At 38.4% G+C, this 16185-nt stretch overlaps 1 protein-coding gene across 2 annotated transcripts; it reads right to left on the bottom strand.

Annotated features, from left to right (window-relative positions):
- Positions 1-2794: 2794 nt before the first annotated feature.
- Positions 2795-15941, bottom strand: LOC146633551 (interferon-induced protein 44-like). Of its 2 annotated transcripts, none has more exons than XM_085352330.1 (7): positions 15931-15941; positions 9368-9391; positions 8462-8663; positions 8101-8244; positions 7207-7378; positions 3068-3168; positions 2795-2962 (listed from the first exon to the last, which is right to left on the bottom strand). In XM_085352330.1, exons 1-7 carry the CDS (start codon positions 15939-15941, stop codon positions 2795-2797), a joined length of 822 nt encoding a protein of 273 aa, XP_085208456.1. The 2 variants fall into 2 exon arrangements, with proteins under 2 accessions (XP_085208456.1, XP_085208455.1); XM_085352329.1 differs by lacking the exon at positions 15931-15941 and adding an exon at positions 9785-9794 and having other exon boundaries at positions 9368-9398.
- Between the last annotated feature and the right edge of the window lie 244 nt (positions 15942-16185).

Genomic DNA, 16185 nt, shown 5'->3' with positions numbered 1-16185 from the left:
AAAAGCCAGAGATTGAAAATAAGTGTACATGTTAAAACATACAGACATGTAATCAGCCATAATGACAAACATTCATTCCAACATACATGCATACACACATGCATGACTGCAAACTAAGGCCAAAAATGATCAAATATATATAAAAATTAGTTTTTAGCAATTTCCTAAAACAAATAACAGAGTCGGCCTGATTGACTGAGAAAGGATGTTTCACAGTTTCAGTAAATAGGCCACACGCTGACTGCAGGCAAGTGGAAACCAGAAGTGGTGGATGGAAGAGCTAAGTCGGGTTGGTGCGGCAACAGGGTGATCCAGCAGGAAGGAGCCGGAGATGGGACGATAAAGCAGGTTGTGGTTTTTAGAAGACATATAAACTTGAGAAACTCTGCTACAAGAGACTTATCTCCACTCCTGCAAATAAGCAGAAGCAACACACACACACACACACACACACACACACACACACACACACACACACACACACACACACACACACACACACACAGTAGATGGTGACTGGGAGAGAGAGAGAGAACAAGGTCATGCTGATTCAGGATCAGTTATTCAGGGCGAGTGAAGTGCTGGCGTGACACTGATTTTCAGTTTGGAGTTCAGTTTCACTGACTTATCTATTTGTACTTTTAGGAAACAGCCTTATTTAAGCCTCAGTTTATTGAATCACAATACCAACTGCCTTATGGTCTCCGCTGATAAGGTGACTTATTTACCGTAACAGCTAAACATTTCTCTTTTACAGTACACAACTTTCATCTAAATCTAACCATAAAATTCTGATTATTAGGCTTTAACATAATAATTCTTCTTCTCTGAACAGCGACAAAGAGAATAATCTCCAGTGCTCAAAGAATTACTTACCTGATAAAAATGAGCTCTAGAGCCTGAATTTTTCCTGGACCCGAGCTGGACCCAAGTCCAGCTTCACTGACTTGTTGACTCGTTGACCCTCTTTTATGAAGAAGAGCGACCACTCACTTCTTGGTGGATGCAACGTTTTGGGATATTGTCTCTTTTAAAGCATGTGTTAATTCTGAGTGTGATTTAATCAAGCGCGTGTATTTCATACATGAATAAAGTCTCACTGTGCCACATTATGGCAAAAATCGGTATATGTTTACCTATGAAACCTTCCAGTGCTTTTACCCTGTATGATTTTTCACTGATGAACTGTTTAAAAGTAGAATTTGTTCATTCCCACCAGACTCTCTCCTCTGTACACTATAAAATGACCCATTGCAGTGACGTCTCTGTAGATGAGCCTATCGGACGTGCTACGCAGCAATCTCTCCACCGTGTCCTGGTTCTGCCCCCAGGCTTCCTCCCAGTGGGACAAACCCAGAACACCCCCCCAGGAGACATCCTTGTGCCTGAACCACCTCTCTGGTTTCCCTGAAACCATATTCAGTCAGCTGAAGATAATTTAAGGGTTTTTGTTTCGGAGTCTTTATTTGACAAAAGTAGAGTTAAGCAGATAAGAGCATGGGGGGAGATGCAAACCCACACAAAAGGACTTCATTAAATTTGATGTATGATGTACTCAGTGAGTACTAAGGGAGTCCCATACATAATTTAGCTCAGCAAAATGTACAATTAGATTATGAACAGTCACACGAATGACTTAAAAAAAATCAAATGGAAAAACAAATTTTGTGTACAACTTTAACTTCTATAGGTTGTCTTTCTTCAGTGAAGGCTTGGAGAGTCCCGAATCAGAATATTGTAGTCTTTCTCTATAAATAACAAACTCAGACAAAAATACTTAACAAGTATTTTTACTTCAGAAGCTAGGATGATCTAATAGATGAGTAAAATAAAGGAAGTCCAACCTCAAACCCTACTGAAAGGCACCAACCAGATGGTGGACCTTCTTGCTGTGTGGCAACAGTGTTAACCACCATGCCACAGTGCTGGCCCAAGAGTGAAAATGTCATCCATATAGTTATTTCTTTCTTTCATTCTTTCTAATACAGTGAATGACTGTTGGAGATGACTCTATTGTAACTAATGTATGAAACTAATATAGATGCAAATCCATTATCTAACATGTTTGAAAAATTGGTATCAGGGAGCTAGTAGAGCTAGTGGCCATGCTCCCCGTTCATGTTGAAAGGATGCAGCTGACATGGAGCTATCTGATCAAATGGTTAAAGGTTTTTCCTGGCACACCCAGCAGGGAGCAGTGTGAGATCGCCTAGGAGGAACTGGAAAATATTTCTGGGAAAGATCTGGACTAAAGGTCACACCCACAATGTCCTGGAGTAAAGCCTAGTCCTGAAACACAATGACTCTATTCACACAATTTGAAAGCTTTTCTTTTTTTTTTTAATCTGAGTTTTTAAGTTAGTAAAAAAAATACAAAAGAAGTGGAAACCGTAGTGGCAAAACAGACACAGATAAAAACAATTGAGACAATCACACTGGGGAGGAAGTAAAATCAAGCAGAAGACACTGGTGACTTGTGCTATGGGAAAAACATGACGAGGTCAAACACACAATACAGACTGAAAACAATACAGTTTTTGCATAAAAGCAGTGGTGTGATGTGTATGAGAGGAAAGGCACTGTAGACTAATGTATTATTAAAAGTTTGTGCATTAAGTCAGTGAGATAGGAAAAGAGTTACTACATATTAATGAACTTTAGCCTATTTGAAGCCAGGAAAGAAAGCTGGCAAAAAGGTAGACTGTGAAAATTAACAGACAGTCTAGGTATAAAACGTGCGACTGAATAAATATTCAGTCTGATGTTTAAATGAAATGTTTCATTTTCTCATGTCTCAGTCATTCAAGTGGCTGAGATAGTCTTCTCCAAAGACAATCATCTGTTTCAGTGCACACAGGATGTGAGCATCAGTGGCATCATTTGTATTGATTTCTGAACTGTAGTTCTTCACAAGAAAGATGCTGTTCACTGGGAGGCCCAGAAGCTGGCTAAATTTGTAGACCTGAGTGTTGAAAAGATTTCAGTGATTCAGTAACTGTAAAAAGATTTCAGTGCTAAATTTAGAAAATGTAACTGAAAAAGTGCATTCAAAATTAATAAAATGTACCTGTTCCTTCAGGTAGGCACTCTTGTAGATGTTGTTCACATTCTTTTTTGCCTTGGGACAGGCGTCATCAACTTTAGTGAGAATAGCCAGCTGGGGAATTTCTGTTAATGTAAAAACGTAATCACTTTATAAACATTTGTTTTTCTCCCTCTTTTTTTGCTGCATATTCCATAAATTTATATATATATATTTATATATATATATACATATATACATACATATATACACATATATACATACATATATATACACATATATACATACATATGACCTCTCTTATTTGGCTCAGCAGAACTAAAATATATATCCTGCTGCTTTTACACACACACACATAACGGTCAGCGATTCTCTGCGCGATCAACCTCTCACATGTTTAAGCTTGCTGCGGGAGATTTCACTTGTCATGTTTGCATAGTAAGCTAACAATTGATAAGACGATGTCAGAGGAATTGGTGCGCAAATTATCATCACTCACCAATCAGTGCTGTCGCTCTCTATACACAGTTCGCGTGATTGCAAAGTGAAAGCAAAAAAACAAGCGCAAATTCAAACGCGATTTCAATATGTCACATATTGACAGTGGCTCGCCGATGCCAATGACATAATTACCCAGCTACATTTCCTAAAGAATGCAAAAGCATTGACATATATTTTTCCTTCCTACAATAGCCCGACGGGCAGGGCAGAGATAGATTTTGGTAGCCCGACTGGAAAAATCGCTAGCCCCGGGACGTCGGGCTAGCGATGTTGCAAGCCCTGTATCTGATTGAGGAATCACTCATCTTTGGAAAAGAGAGTTTATTACAGAGAAATGTCTCTTTCCAAAATAAAAGCTATACTATCCGCTTCTTCTGGGCTATATTCTCAGCAGCATATTGTAGCGGGTCAGGGCTGTTCGGGGTTCTGTTTGTACAGTTATGTTTTGTTTATGTTGCCATAGTGACGGGTGACGCCCTCTCGCTGCGACGGTGTGTCCTTCCGGGGTCAGAGGGCGCCCTGTGTGTGTGTGTTTTTTTTTGTTTTTTTTTACTTTATTTAACAAACAATGAGTATACAACATACGAACAGATGAAGTATACAAAACAACAGAACATGAACATAAAAAGCCAAGGGTAAAAGAAAAAGGTAACAATTATAGGAATACACGCAAAAATTCACATACATATATTGTTTTGAGAGCCTTTTTGTTGGTGGAGTCTGATATTGATTGTATGTACATTTCCACATGGGCGCCCTGTGTGTTGTTGTTGTTGCTGTGCGGTTGCCGCGCTGAGCAGTTAGCTAGCGGCAGTGTTCTTCTGCAGATGTCAATAAACGGCTGTGCTCCCTGGCTAGCTCACGGGAAGCAAGACCAAACGACACCTCCGTCTCCTCCTTGTCTGAGCTCGCCACATTGGTGTCAGAAGTGGGATGATGGTGGCACCCCATGTTCTGACCCGAGTGACTTTTCCCCCGCGGGTCGTGACCAGCCGGTGCGCCAAAAGAAGGCACCTGGACATTTGCAGGACTTTGTGTGGGGTAAAGACAAGGAGGAGACACATCCGTCTCCTCCTTGTCTGAGCTCGCCACAATATTAAACATATCAGGTCCCCATAAGGAGAATCATGTGCTAACGGCTGTCTAAATGACTCGGGTAAAGTTTGTAGCATGCATGCTTGTTGTTTTTGTCTGCTTCCACTTGTCTTTGCACTAGGATGATGTCGGCGTAAATGTGCAGTCATATTTGTTGTGTTCCCACTAGTGCTGTCAGCGTTAATCTCGTTGAAATGACGTTAACGCCACAACACGGCAAATCTCCGTTAACGAGCTACCCCTGATCGCCCCGTGCGTGGGGCTAGACGGCCAACACGTTAACGAGCTAACTGCGCTAACACACTAGTTCCCACCCATGTAATTGAGCATTGCATGGCACATCCAACATACTGTTTTACTTTAGTCCATGACGCGCTTACCTTCAGGGTCATACGTCACATGAAAACCAAAATAATTCCAAACGCCAGATCTGAATGAGGGTGGGGGAGGTTCAATTTGCCATGTTGCAAGGAGAGCTTAACTTCTGTCTTGCTAGCTTGCCCTGCGCTCTTCCTTCTGGCAATGCTGTCTGTGTTGAACGCTCAGTGGATCTGCGCTCGACAGTGCAGCCTAGGCGGAGTAGTCGAACGCAGATTCACTGAGCGCTCAACACAGACAGCATCGTCAGAAGGAAAGTTGATAAAATAAATTACAAATTTTGTATTGTTCGATACATATGCGTAGCGAACCGAAAGCACTGTATCGAACGGTTCAATATCGATATGAGTATCGTTGCACCCCTAATATATATATATATATGTGTATATATATATATGTATATATGTGTATATATATGTATGTATATATATATATGTATGTATATATGTGTATATATGTATGTATATATGTGTATATATATGTATATATATGTGTATATATATGTATATATATGTGTATATATATGTATATATATACAGTGGGGCAAAAAAGTATTTAGTCAGCCACCGATTGTGCAAGTTCCCCCACTTAAAATGATGACAGAGGTCAGTAATTTGCACCAGAGGTACACTTCAACTGTGAGAGACAGAATGTGAAAAAAAAATCCATGAATTCACATGGTAGGATTTGTAAAGAATTTATTCATAAATCAGGGTGGAAAATAAGTATTTGGTCACCTCAAACAAGGAAAATCTCCGGCTCTCACAGACCTGTAACGTCTTCTGTAAGACACTTTTCTGTCCCCCACTCGTTACCTGTATGAATGGCACCTGTTTGAACTCATCATCTGTATAAAAGACACCTGTCCACAGCCTCAAACAGTCAGACTCCAAACTCCGCCATGGCCAAGACCAAAGAGCTTTCGAAGGACACCAGGAAAAGTATTGTAGACCTGCACCAGACTGGGAAGAGTGAATCTACAATAGGCAAGCAGCTTGGTGTGAAAAAATCAACTGTGGGAGCAATCATCAGAAAATGGAAGACATACAAGACCACTGATAATCTCCCTCGATCTGGGGCTCCACGCAAGATCTCATCCCGTGGGGTCAAAATGATCATGAGAACGGTGAGCAAAGATCCCAGAACCACACGGGGGGACCTGGTGAATGACCTGCAGAGAGCTGGGACCAAAGTAACAAAGGTCACCATCAGTAACACACTACAACGGCAGGGAATCACATCCCGCAGTGCCAGACGTGTTCCGCTGCTGAAGCCAGTGCATGTCCAGGCCCGTCTGAAGTTTGCCAGAGAGCACATGGATGATACAGCAGAGGATTGGGAGAATGTCATGTGGTCAGATGAAACCAAAGTAGAACTTTTTGGTATAAACTCAACTCGTCGTGTTTGGAGGAAGAAGAATACTGAGTTGCATCCCAAGAACACCATACCTACTGTGAAGCATGGGGGTGGAAACATCATGCTATGGGGCTGTTTTTCTGCCAAGGGGACAGGACGACTGATCCGTGTTAAGGACAGAATGAATGGGGCCATGTATCGTGAGATTTTGAGCCAAAACCTCCTTCCATCAGTGAGAACTTTGAAGATGAAACGAGGCTGGGTCTTCCAACATGACAATGATCCAAAACACACCACCCGGGCAACGAAGGAGTGGCTCCGTAAGAAGCATTTGAAAGTCCTGGAGTGGCCTAGCCAGTCTCCAGACCTCAACCCCATAGAAAATCTGTGGTGGGAGTTGAAAGTCCGTGTTGCTCGGCGACAGCCCCAAAACATCACTGCTCTCGAGAAGATCTGCATGGAGGAATGGGCCAAAATACCAGCTACTGTGTGTGCAAACCTGGTAAAGACCTATAGTAAACATTTGACCTCTGTTATTGCCAACAAAGGTTATGTTACAAAGTATTGAGTTGTATTTTTGTTATTGACCAAATACTTATTTTCCACCCTGATTTACGAATAAATTCTTTACAAATCCTACCATGTGGATTCATGGATTTTTTTTCACATTCTGTCTCTCACAGTTGAAGTGTACCTCTGGTGCAAATTACTGACCTCTGTCATCATTTTAGGTGGGGGAACTTGCACAATCGGTGGCTGACTAAATACTTTTTTGCCCCACTGTAATTAGTCCAAATAATGTATTACAGAAAAATTTGCAACTGCTACCTTACCCAACGCAGTGGCTGCCAGTCTGATATCTCTCAGCTTTGCGATCATGTCCGAAGTTAGTAAAGACACTACGCCAGCAGGAACAACAGTGACCACAACATGAACTCTTTCACTCAGTTCAGGAGCAGCGTTGTATCCTAGATCTCCCTCTTCCAGCTTGTTTTCAGGATCAAACTAGAAAACAATGGAGTAAGAAGAGGTGTAAAGAAGATTACACCTCTTCTTACTGAAACTCATCTCAGTTTATATCTCTTGTTTATTAAATAAACAAGAGTTTAAGTAATAATTGTGATTATATTCAGAAGGCACAAACTAAACAGAGCCCTGAAAAAAGTCTTACGAAGTTTTGACTGTGGAGAAGATGAGATAGGATGAAAGACGGTAGAAGTCAGAATCAAGGGTCTTCAAAGTCAGAAAAGAATGAACTGACTATGCAATAAGGACTTAAAGGCTGCTGAAGTCCAGAAATTATCAGCCTGTGATAAATGCCTGAGGACATGGTATACAGGGAGGGAGTGATGCTTGAAAGAAGAATAGCAGGCTCATGCTGAGACTGAGAATATCACTGCTAAAATTATTATGACTCAAAAGAAAGGTAGCACATCATAAACAGAACTTGTCACAAGATCACCAAGACTACACACCATTACTCAACTCTGAACTCACACAGCTTATTTTTAAGATATTAACTTTTATCTTGTAGGCATATAAAATATTAATTTGTAAACATATATTCCCCTACTATATCCCATACTTTTGAAATGAAAACATTGTAACACTAAAATGTAAATGCAAATCTAGTGATTTGCAAATCGTATGAACCCATATAAGAACACAAATAAACAAAACCAAAAAACTAGACATATGAAGCAAAGCCAAAGGTCAAAAGATTCTACCTCGTAACCATCTTTCACATGTCCTCGTAGGGCAAGCTTAATGTCTTCCACATGAACGCCTTTGGTCCTTTCCATGCCCATGATGTCATTAATAACAAATGAGTAATGACCTTCATTGGTTTTGGAGAATTTATATGTTTTGTACTGAAAACAGAAGATGGAGTTCATAAGTCTTTGTTTAAAGCAGCTACAGTCATTATTTGACAGTAAAAAAATGATAGATAGATAGATAGATAGATAGATAGATAGATAGATAGATAGATAGATAGATAGATAGATAGATAGATAGATAGATAGATAGATAGATAGATAGATAGATAGATAGATAGATAGATAGATAGATAGAAAGAAACATACATACCTTTTTAGTGAATGAATCTGCTGTAACGTGGTGATCTGTTGGAGCTCGACTAGCAACTCTGCCTTGTAAAACGCTGTCAACAGAGTTGATGAAGGTAGATTTCCCCTCACCAGTTTGCCCAATAAGCAGAATTCTGAGATGGGTAGCTTCATGATTTCGAGGACTGTACGATTTCAGAAAATCCAGCGTATCCTGGTTATTCCTGCAAACAATCAACCAAACAGACACTGAAACTTTACAAATAATTTGTTTTTGTTTTTAGAAATAAAAAGGTATCACTTTAATTTTTCTAAAAATTTAGCATAAATAATATTTCCTGAACTTTAGCCAAAACCTTCTTTTAGGCTATACCAGTTTTGTGTTTTACCAACAAAAACTGAGCTATCATGAGCAGGATAAACAACACCAAATATTATGTCAGTGATCTGGGGCATGTAGGTTTGGATCCCCCCCCTCAATCAGTAACGCCTTTGTTTAGAAAATGTAGTGTGTTTTTCCATATATTATCTTTGTCTAATATTTACATTTATTTGATAATCTGAAACATTTAATTGTGAAAAAAGAAAAACGAATACAAAAGGAAGAGGACAAACACATTTTCACACCACTGTAGTCTCAACAGAGTTATATAAACTACATTCTTGTTCACTAGCTGGCCCGCTAAGAATGGGTTTGAGAAGAATGGTTTCATTATTTTGATATTTTTGAAATTTCACAAAATCAAGAATTTTTTGTTTATTCTTGTTAATTAAAACAAAACAAAACATTGAAATAAGATATGGCTTGCACTGTTAGCATAACAGCGATGCTCTTCTATCACACACAACAGTCAGCTACCAAAACAAAAAATTCTGTGTTAAGGAGCAGAACGAAGCCAAAACAATAATATATGTTTATCATACTCACTTTGGCAAAGGCCTCCATGGCTGACTAAAGACTGAAGAGGAAAATCACATATGTTAACATAATGGGAAGACAGGAACATAAACAAATAGTGTCACAATGCAAAATTTGAAAATTTATCAAGTGTTAACATCATTATCATTTAATAAAATTTGAGTGACAGTGGGTGGAGCATCTATTGCTAATATTGTTACTGGTTGTTTTTTTTATGTTCACCTTAATTACTTGGTTAGGTTGAAGAATAAAAGTTCTTTAAAAATGTTTCACATATAAGGATTTCACAGTTTTCAGTGTTTGTTGTAAAAATAAAATAAAAAACCCAATCATAAATGTTTTTAATTTTTTTTAAACTCTGGATCAATGGAACGATCATGCATTTTGCTCTGAGACTAGTGCGACATGTAACAGGTCAGGACTTACCTCCGCCCATATCTGTAAAACAAGACAATTATATGAAAAGGTCAGCAAACTGAAATAAAAAAAGATGAAACTAGATATGATTTGCAATTCAGAGTCTTTCATGGTCCCTTCATCCTCACTATATGCGTTTGAGTCCATTCCAAGATTCAGAATCCTTCAATTGAGTCTCATAAACAAATATTTTATTGACAGTAAAACAGAAAATATAACAGGTATTTAAACTAAGATATTTTACTATTTCATGAAAAATATTAGTAATTAGTATAAATATAAGTTATAAGTATATTTATACAAACTAATAAAAATATTAATTTAATCGTTAATTGTGAATATGATGACAGCAACATGCTACAAAAAAACTTTGGAGGTGAGCAACAAAATGCTGGAAAAATAAATGGTGCTAACAAGAAGCAGCCAGAGGAACACTTTACAGCTAAATAGGTTAATTTACAACAGAGGCGGAGCCAGACATTTGAAACACCTGGGGCTTAGCCCAAAGAGTAGTATGCATGTGGGATTTTTTTTTTTTTTTTTTTTTTGGGGGGGGGGGGGGGTGTAGAAATGACTAAAAGATTAATAGGCTCTGTTCAAAAAAGAATGACTTCATATAGGGAAAAATATATATCACATGTGCAGGACACCTTAAACTAGTTTTTTAATTAAGCAGCAAGGCAGAACAAGGTCAGGGCTGCATCAAGACACGAGGACTAAACCCCAATTCAACCAGACCCAGAACTGATCCAGAATTAAAACAGGACTGCAACAGTTCAAAATCAGGACTACTGAGGACTTAACCAAGACAGAACCAGAATCAGAACTAGATGATAGTAGCACTAAAAATCATCATAGACCTGCACTACACTTGTTTTTTAATTCTACCAAAGTCCACTATTTAGATTGAGAAAAGTTTATATAATTATTCAGCCTTGTTGTGCAAACAAGCCTGCAGAACTTAATAAATATAGAATTTGAAAAATAACAAACCTAAAAAGAAACACTAGGTACGAGATACATGAGGACCTATGATACGGTGATACTTTTGGTAAACAACCATTTGACTAACATGTGTGTCTCACCTGCTCCTGTTCATCTGTTCTGTCCTCATTCTGCTCTCTCTCCCTCTTTGTGCTGACAATCATCAAATATACAGTTGAAACCAGATATTTACTCTTCAGATAAAAACACTTTTTTAATTGTAAGATCAAATCAGACTAAATGTTTATTTTTTTTAGATTGATAAATATAAAAACATATTTGTTAACTTTAAGAGTAAAGAGAGAAACTGTCTGTATTTCTTAATTGCAAATGGCACCAAATTGTATTCAAACTGAGCCACACTTATGGAGCTCCACAGTTCTGTTCCTGGTGTTTTGGTTGATATCTCTTGATTTTCCCATGTCAAAGAAACAGGCTCTGTGTTTTGCCTTATATGCATCCACAGCTGTGCCACCAATTTACTCACATGGACTCTACTAACCTATCAGAAGCTTCTTCAGCTCAGAATGGAATCGTCTGGAGTTTTCTTATTAATTAACAATAAATTTAGTGTACATGTACTCCTAAATTTGATGAAAGTGATAAAAATAGCTCTGTCTCTCTTTATTCTGAAATTTAACTAATTCAAAATATATTTCAATATTTATCTAAAACAAAAATTTACTCTAAATTGATGTTGTACAGTAAAAATGTTTTATGTTTTCTCCCTAAAGTGTATGTAAATATCTGGTTACAAATGTGAATATCCTGCTGTGTGCTGAAATCCCTCTTGTTTTGCATAGAAATATACTGAACAACATACAAAGCATAATATATAAAATAACATTTACCTGAGTTTTTTCTTTGAAAGAAGCCTCTAATGTCCATTCTTATATTTCAGTACATAACTGAAACCGATTTAGTCGGGGAGGGTAAGAACTGAAAATATGAAATAAACACACGTAAGCTAAGACTCTAAAAAAATAGCATTTGTTCGGCTTTTCATTTTGCCATTTGTTGATTCACTTGAAGAGCAAGTAACGTAATATTGGTCAAGTGATCAGTTTCATATCAATCTTTCGTGATGCACCGTCATATTTACATTATTTGTACAGTACGAATGATTTGCTTTGGTACCTGGTCAAACTTAAGCTCTCCTTAGTATGGCTGGCTCCGTCTCTCCAACAGCGCACTCACGGGCAGCAGCTGCCCCGCCCCCTCGCTCAGTCGCTTAGTGCCTGAGCTTGGATCATACCAATATCAGGGGGGGATTCACGCACAGTCGTAAATTCCCACAGTGTGCACTATGTGCTTCGAATATTGTGTGTACTTTTTGTTTTATACAGTTGTCAGCCAGGCATCTAACTATGAAAAAATTACACTCCAAAATACCCCGGGCTTCTGACAAAACAACCCGGGCTTAAGCCCCGTAAGCCACCCCCACGCTCCGCCCCTGATTTACAACAGCTCAGTGACATGATTGGGTATAAAAAGAGCATCTTAGGCAGAGTTTGTTAGAAATAAATATGGGCAGAAATTCATCAATCTACAAACATTATGCAAATTATGGAACAATTTCAGCAACATTGGGTGTTCAGGATCAGGCTGCACTGCATTAAAAACAGGCACCCTGCTGCACAATAATGTTTAACATTTAGTATTTACTGTCATATTCCCATATATCATTGTGATGTTGTTTATTCTATTACTCTTGTTCTCTTCTGCTTGCTTTCTTTTTTCTTTCTCAGCAGGTGATCCAGGTGACAGAAGAAGAAAAAAAAGAAAAAAAAGAAAAAAAACAAACAAAATCCTATCTTATTAAATCACCTATTATTCCCTTAAGCTTTGGACAACTTGTTTTGGGTCTGGTTTAGAGCAGGTATTATTTACTTTAAAGATATCTTTATACACAACTAGACTAGCATTATTTGATCAGCTGTCAGCAAAATACACTCTTCCCAAAACTCAATTTTTTAGATATTTACAACTCAACATTTTTTGCAATCCAACCTCTCCAGTTTTCCAGAAGCTCCAGCTACTAAGTTACTGGACAAGCTCCTTAGTTTGCAACTATCAGGCAAAGGTATAATCTCCCGCATCTATAGCAAATTGTGCAGGATAACTTCAGCTCCCTTTGAAGGCCTTAAATCCACATGGGGGAAGGAGTTGGGTATATCTATGTCAGATGACGTTTGGGATTCAGTCCTCACTCTGGTAAATTCTATGTCACTCTGCACCCGCCACTCCCAATTCAACTCACACAACTCACAATTCAAAGTAGTTCATAGGGCCCACTTGTCTAAATACAAATCAGCTAAGATTTATCCTGGCTCTATCCCTTGCTGTAACAGCTGCGGGTCTGATGATGCCAATCTAACCCACATGCTTTGCTTTGGACCTGCCCTGACTTGGTAAATTTTTGGGAGGCGGTTTTCTACACTCTGAACAAGGCTACTGACCTGAAACTGGCTCTCAACCCCCTACTTGCTCTCTTTGGTACAGTGGGTGAGGATGATAAGTATATCACTGGGGCAAAACGTTGGGTGCTGTCCTTTGACTAACAGAATTGCTCATCCCACAGAGGTCTGATGACCTACCACTCTATAGGTTTTACTGTGTTAATGTAAATGTGAAGCTCAGCTAATTTCTGTGTGGTTTGCAAAGATAGGTTTTCTTGGAATCAATCGCTCCTCCGTTTTTCCGTTTTGTTCCAACGTGAGAAGTTCTGTTTTGTATTCAGTGTAACCAGTTTTTATGTTTCCCTTGGGGTTTTTTTTCTTTTTTGTTAACTGTATCCACAATTGCTCAATAAAAATATTTTGAGTAAAAAAAAAAAACAAAAAAAACAAACAAAAAAAAACCAGGCATGATTCTGTCATTGAAATCACTGCAGGGCCTCAGGAACACTGTCAGAAATCACCTTCTGTGTATACAGCTTGACATGCTATCCAAGCAGATTAAAGCTCTATCATGTAAATAAGAAGCTATATGTGAATATAATCCAGAATAATCACCGTCTTCTCAATTTAGATTTGCTTAGTCAAAGTTGAAAACTTCTATGTGTTCAAATGATTTGAAATGTAAACTAAAGACGAGAAGGCCATCTGGCGTTTTATCAGTGAAGATCTTGCAAGACAATGTTAAACTATTTTCTATTCTACTTTCTATTTTCTCTTTTCCAGTCAAGTCTCGGTGCTCAACTACATGCAGTTCAGACCTTTCACCAACCGAAAGCATTTGGTGCATCAAACCTCTCCTCTATAAAAGTCCAGCAGCTGTTAAAAGAGGAAAGGACGCTACACAGAGGTAAACATCCCTATGTCGAAATCCAGTATGAAAACAATAGAACGGAAGGTGTGTGTGCATAGTGGAAAGTAGATATGCTCCTGGAGAAGTTAGGGGAACTCACACGTTTTATCAGAGTTACTTTTTAACACACACACACACACGCTCTGAGAGCAGAATAAGCAAGGCTGTGATTGTGACTAACTACACAGTGAACTAATTGTCTTTCTTGTTGGTATTGTAACTGAATTTGAGTCAAAGCAGTATAATTGAAAAGGTCTTACCTTCTCCAATGTGGTTCTGGACACAATGACTGCAATGCTGACACGTGAGGCTATTCTGTTAGTTTCCTTACTGCTTTCACTTTCATATTCATCTATTTTTTTTTCAAGTAAGTCATGTGACTTTAAAGAAGCATAGTTTTCTTGTTCACATTACTTATTGAATTACTGACATGCAGGTTAGTGCGCTTTCAAAATAAAAGACGCACACCAGATACAGTAAGAAGTTGCAACGCGCGTTTGCGTACATACTGTATAATAGGCACTGTTTTTGTCCGCTAGAGTGGGATTTTCACTACATCTCTGTGCTTTCATCGTTTGTTTGAAGCCAGTTCACCTCCTTCAACCACTTTTCCAAGAATACGCGCTTCTTTTGCGGTTCGGACTCCTTCTGACATTTATTTGGAGGTGGAGTAACACCAAAGTAGGGGAGACTGGGTATAGTTGTAACGTGGGTCAGTTGTAACACTTCCAATTTCTCCAATCAGGTTTCAAATGATGTGATTCATCCTGTGCATGCCCAATTCAGTTCTTCTATCACATGTGAAAAATCAGCACATTTTGTCAAACACAGACAATTTAAGAAGTTTTTTTTAATTTTTAATTTTTACTTTATTTCATCTTCTAATAGCATTATCTGCTTTGCAGTGAAACTCATCAAACTTAATTTATGTTACTTGTATGTCTATGGGGATATATTCTGTGTAGGTCTTTAGTGCTAATGTTTTAGCCGTTGGCTGTAATGTTAGCTAGTTCATGGCTATAGTTGTAACAGCAACAGTCTGGGTTAGTTGTAACAATAATTCAGATGTTACAACTTACCACACTATTACTTTAACTTATATTAAACAAGTTGGGGCAATGACATCAGCAGAGAGAGGTTCACTGGTCACCTTTGGATATGCGGTTAATGCCATTGGCAACACAATTCCTCCACTGTTTGTGTTCCCACGCATACATTATGCAGACCTCTGTGTCAGAGATGGACCAGTAGGAAGTACTGGTAGTGGAAATAAGTCAGAATGGGTGCAAGAAACAGATTTCCTCATCTTTCTGAAGCACTTTGTAAACCACACCAAGGTAAGCCATGATAAAAAGTAATGGAATGAGCATGAGAGGCTTTGAAAGGACTGAGAGATTTCTGTTTTAAACTTTTACATTTTATTTTTGTTTAGTTTTTGTGTCTGAAGGAGGGAAAGATTAAAATAAATCTTCAATGACATCAGTATGATGCATGGCCATTGCTTCATTGGCTCATTGTAAATTTCTTGTTGAACTTGGGATCATTGTCGTGTTTCATGATTCAAGCCGCACAAACTTTAGCTGTTGGGTTTCTACCCCCAAGTGCGCTGTGGATGTATTACAGGTGGAGCTATGGGAGGCCCATCTCAGCATAAAAAAAGACTTTCAGCATATTTGGTGTGTTCTAATTACAGATACATTTACATCTATACATGTTATGGGTCTTAAAATTAACTAAGAATCTTTGTTTAAAATATCTCCACAGGAGGAGATGATTGGCTTATTCTGAAAGAAAATCATGTACAGTGTAGACGGTGCTGTGCTCGCCAGTCAGAAGACAAAACAAGACTTGTAAAAGTGAACGTATTTCCCATATTTGTAGCTTGCAACACGGTGGCAGTCATTAGTTCCACTTCATGGTCTCAAAAGTTGTCGTTCCTATTTAGTTCGACAGACACATACAACAGGAAAACGTTAATTAGGTACAAGTTTTTAAGGTAAGGATTATTTTTTATTTGATCAGCAAAATGCTTCAACTAAAAGTAAAACTAAAGTGTGCATTCTTCTGCATTCATAAATGCAATCAAGGATGGATGATCATTGTGGCACTATGGGAAT

Source organism: Diplotaxodon limnothrissa, linkage group LG4 (genome assembly GCF_057381915.1).
Source record: "Diplotaxodon limnothrissa isolate DT_005_m linkage group LG4, D_limnothrissa_male_GT1.1, whole genome shotgun sequence".
In the NCBI taxonomy this organism is placed as follows: domain Eukaryota; kingdom Metazoa; phylum Chordata; class Actinopteri; order Cichliformes; family Cichlidae; genus Diplotaxodon; species Diplotaxodon limnothrissa.
The sequence above is the reverse complement of the archived record's forward strand: the minus strand, read 5'-3'. Positions and strand labels throughout refer to the sequence as shown.

Coding starts and splice junctions, on each gene's coding strand:
- LOC146633551 (XM_085352329.1), bottom strand. Junction 8,245..8,461: donor CAGATTCATTCACTAAAAAG/GTATGTATGTTT, acceptor TTCTGTTTTCAG/TACAAAACATATAAATTCTC. Junction 3,169..7,206: donor ACTGGCAGCCACTGCGTTGG/GTAAGGTAGCAG, acceptor TTACATTAACAG/AAATTCCCCAGCTGGCTATT.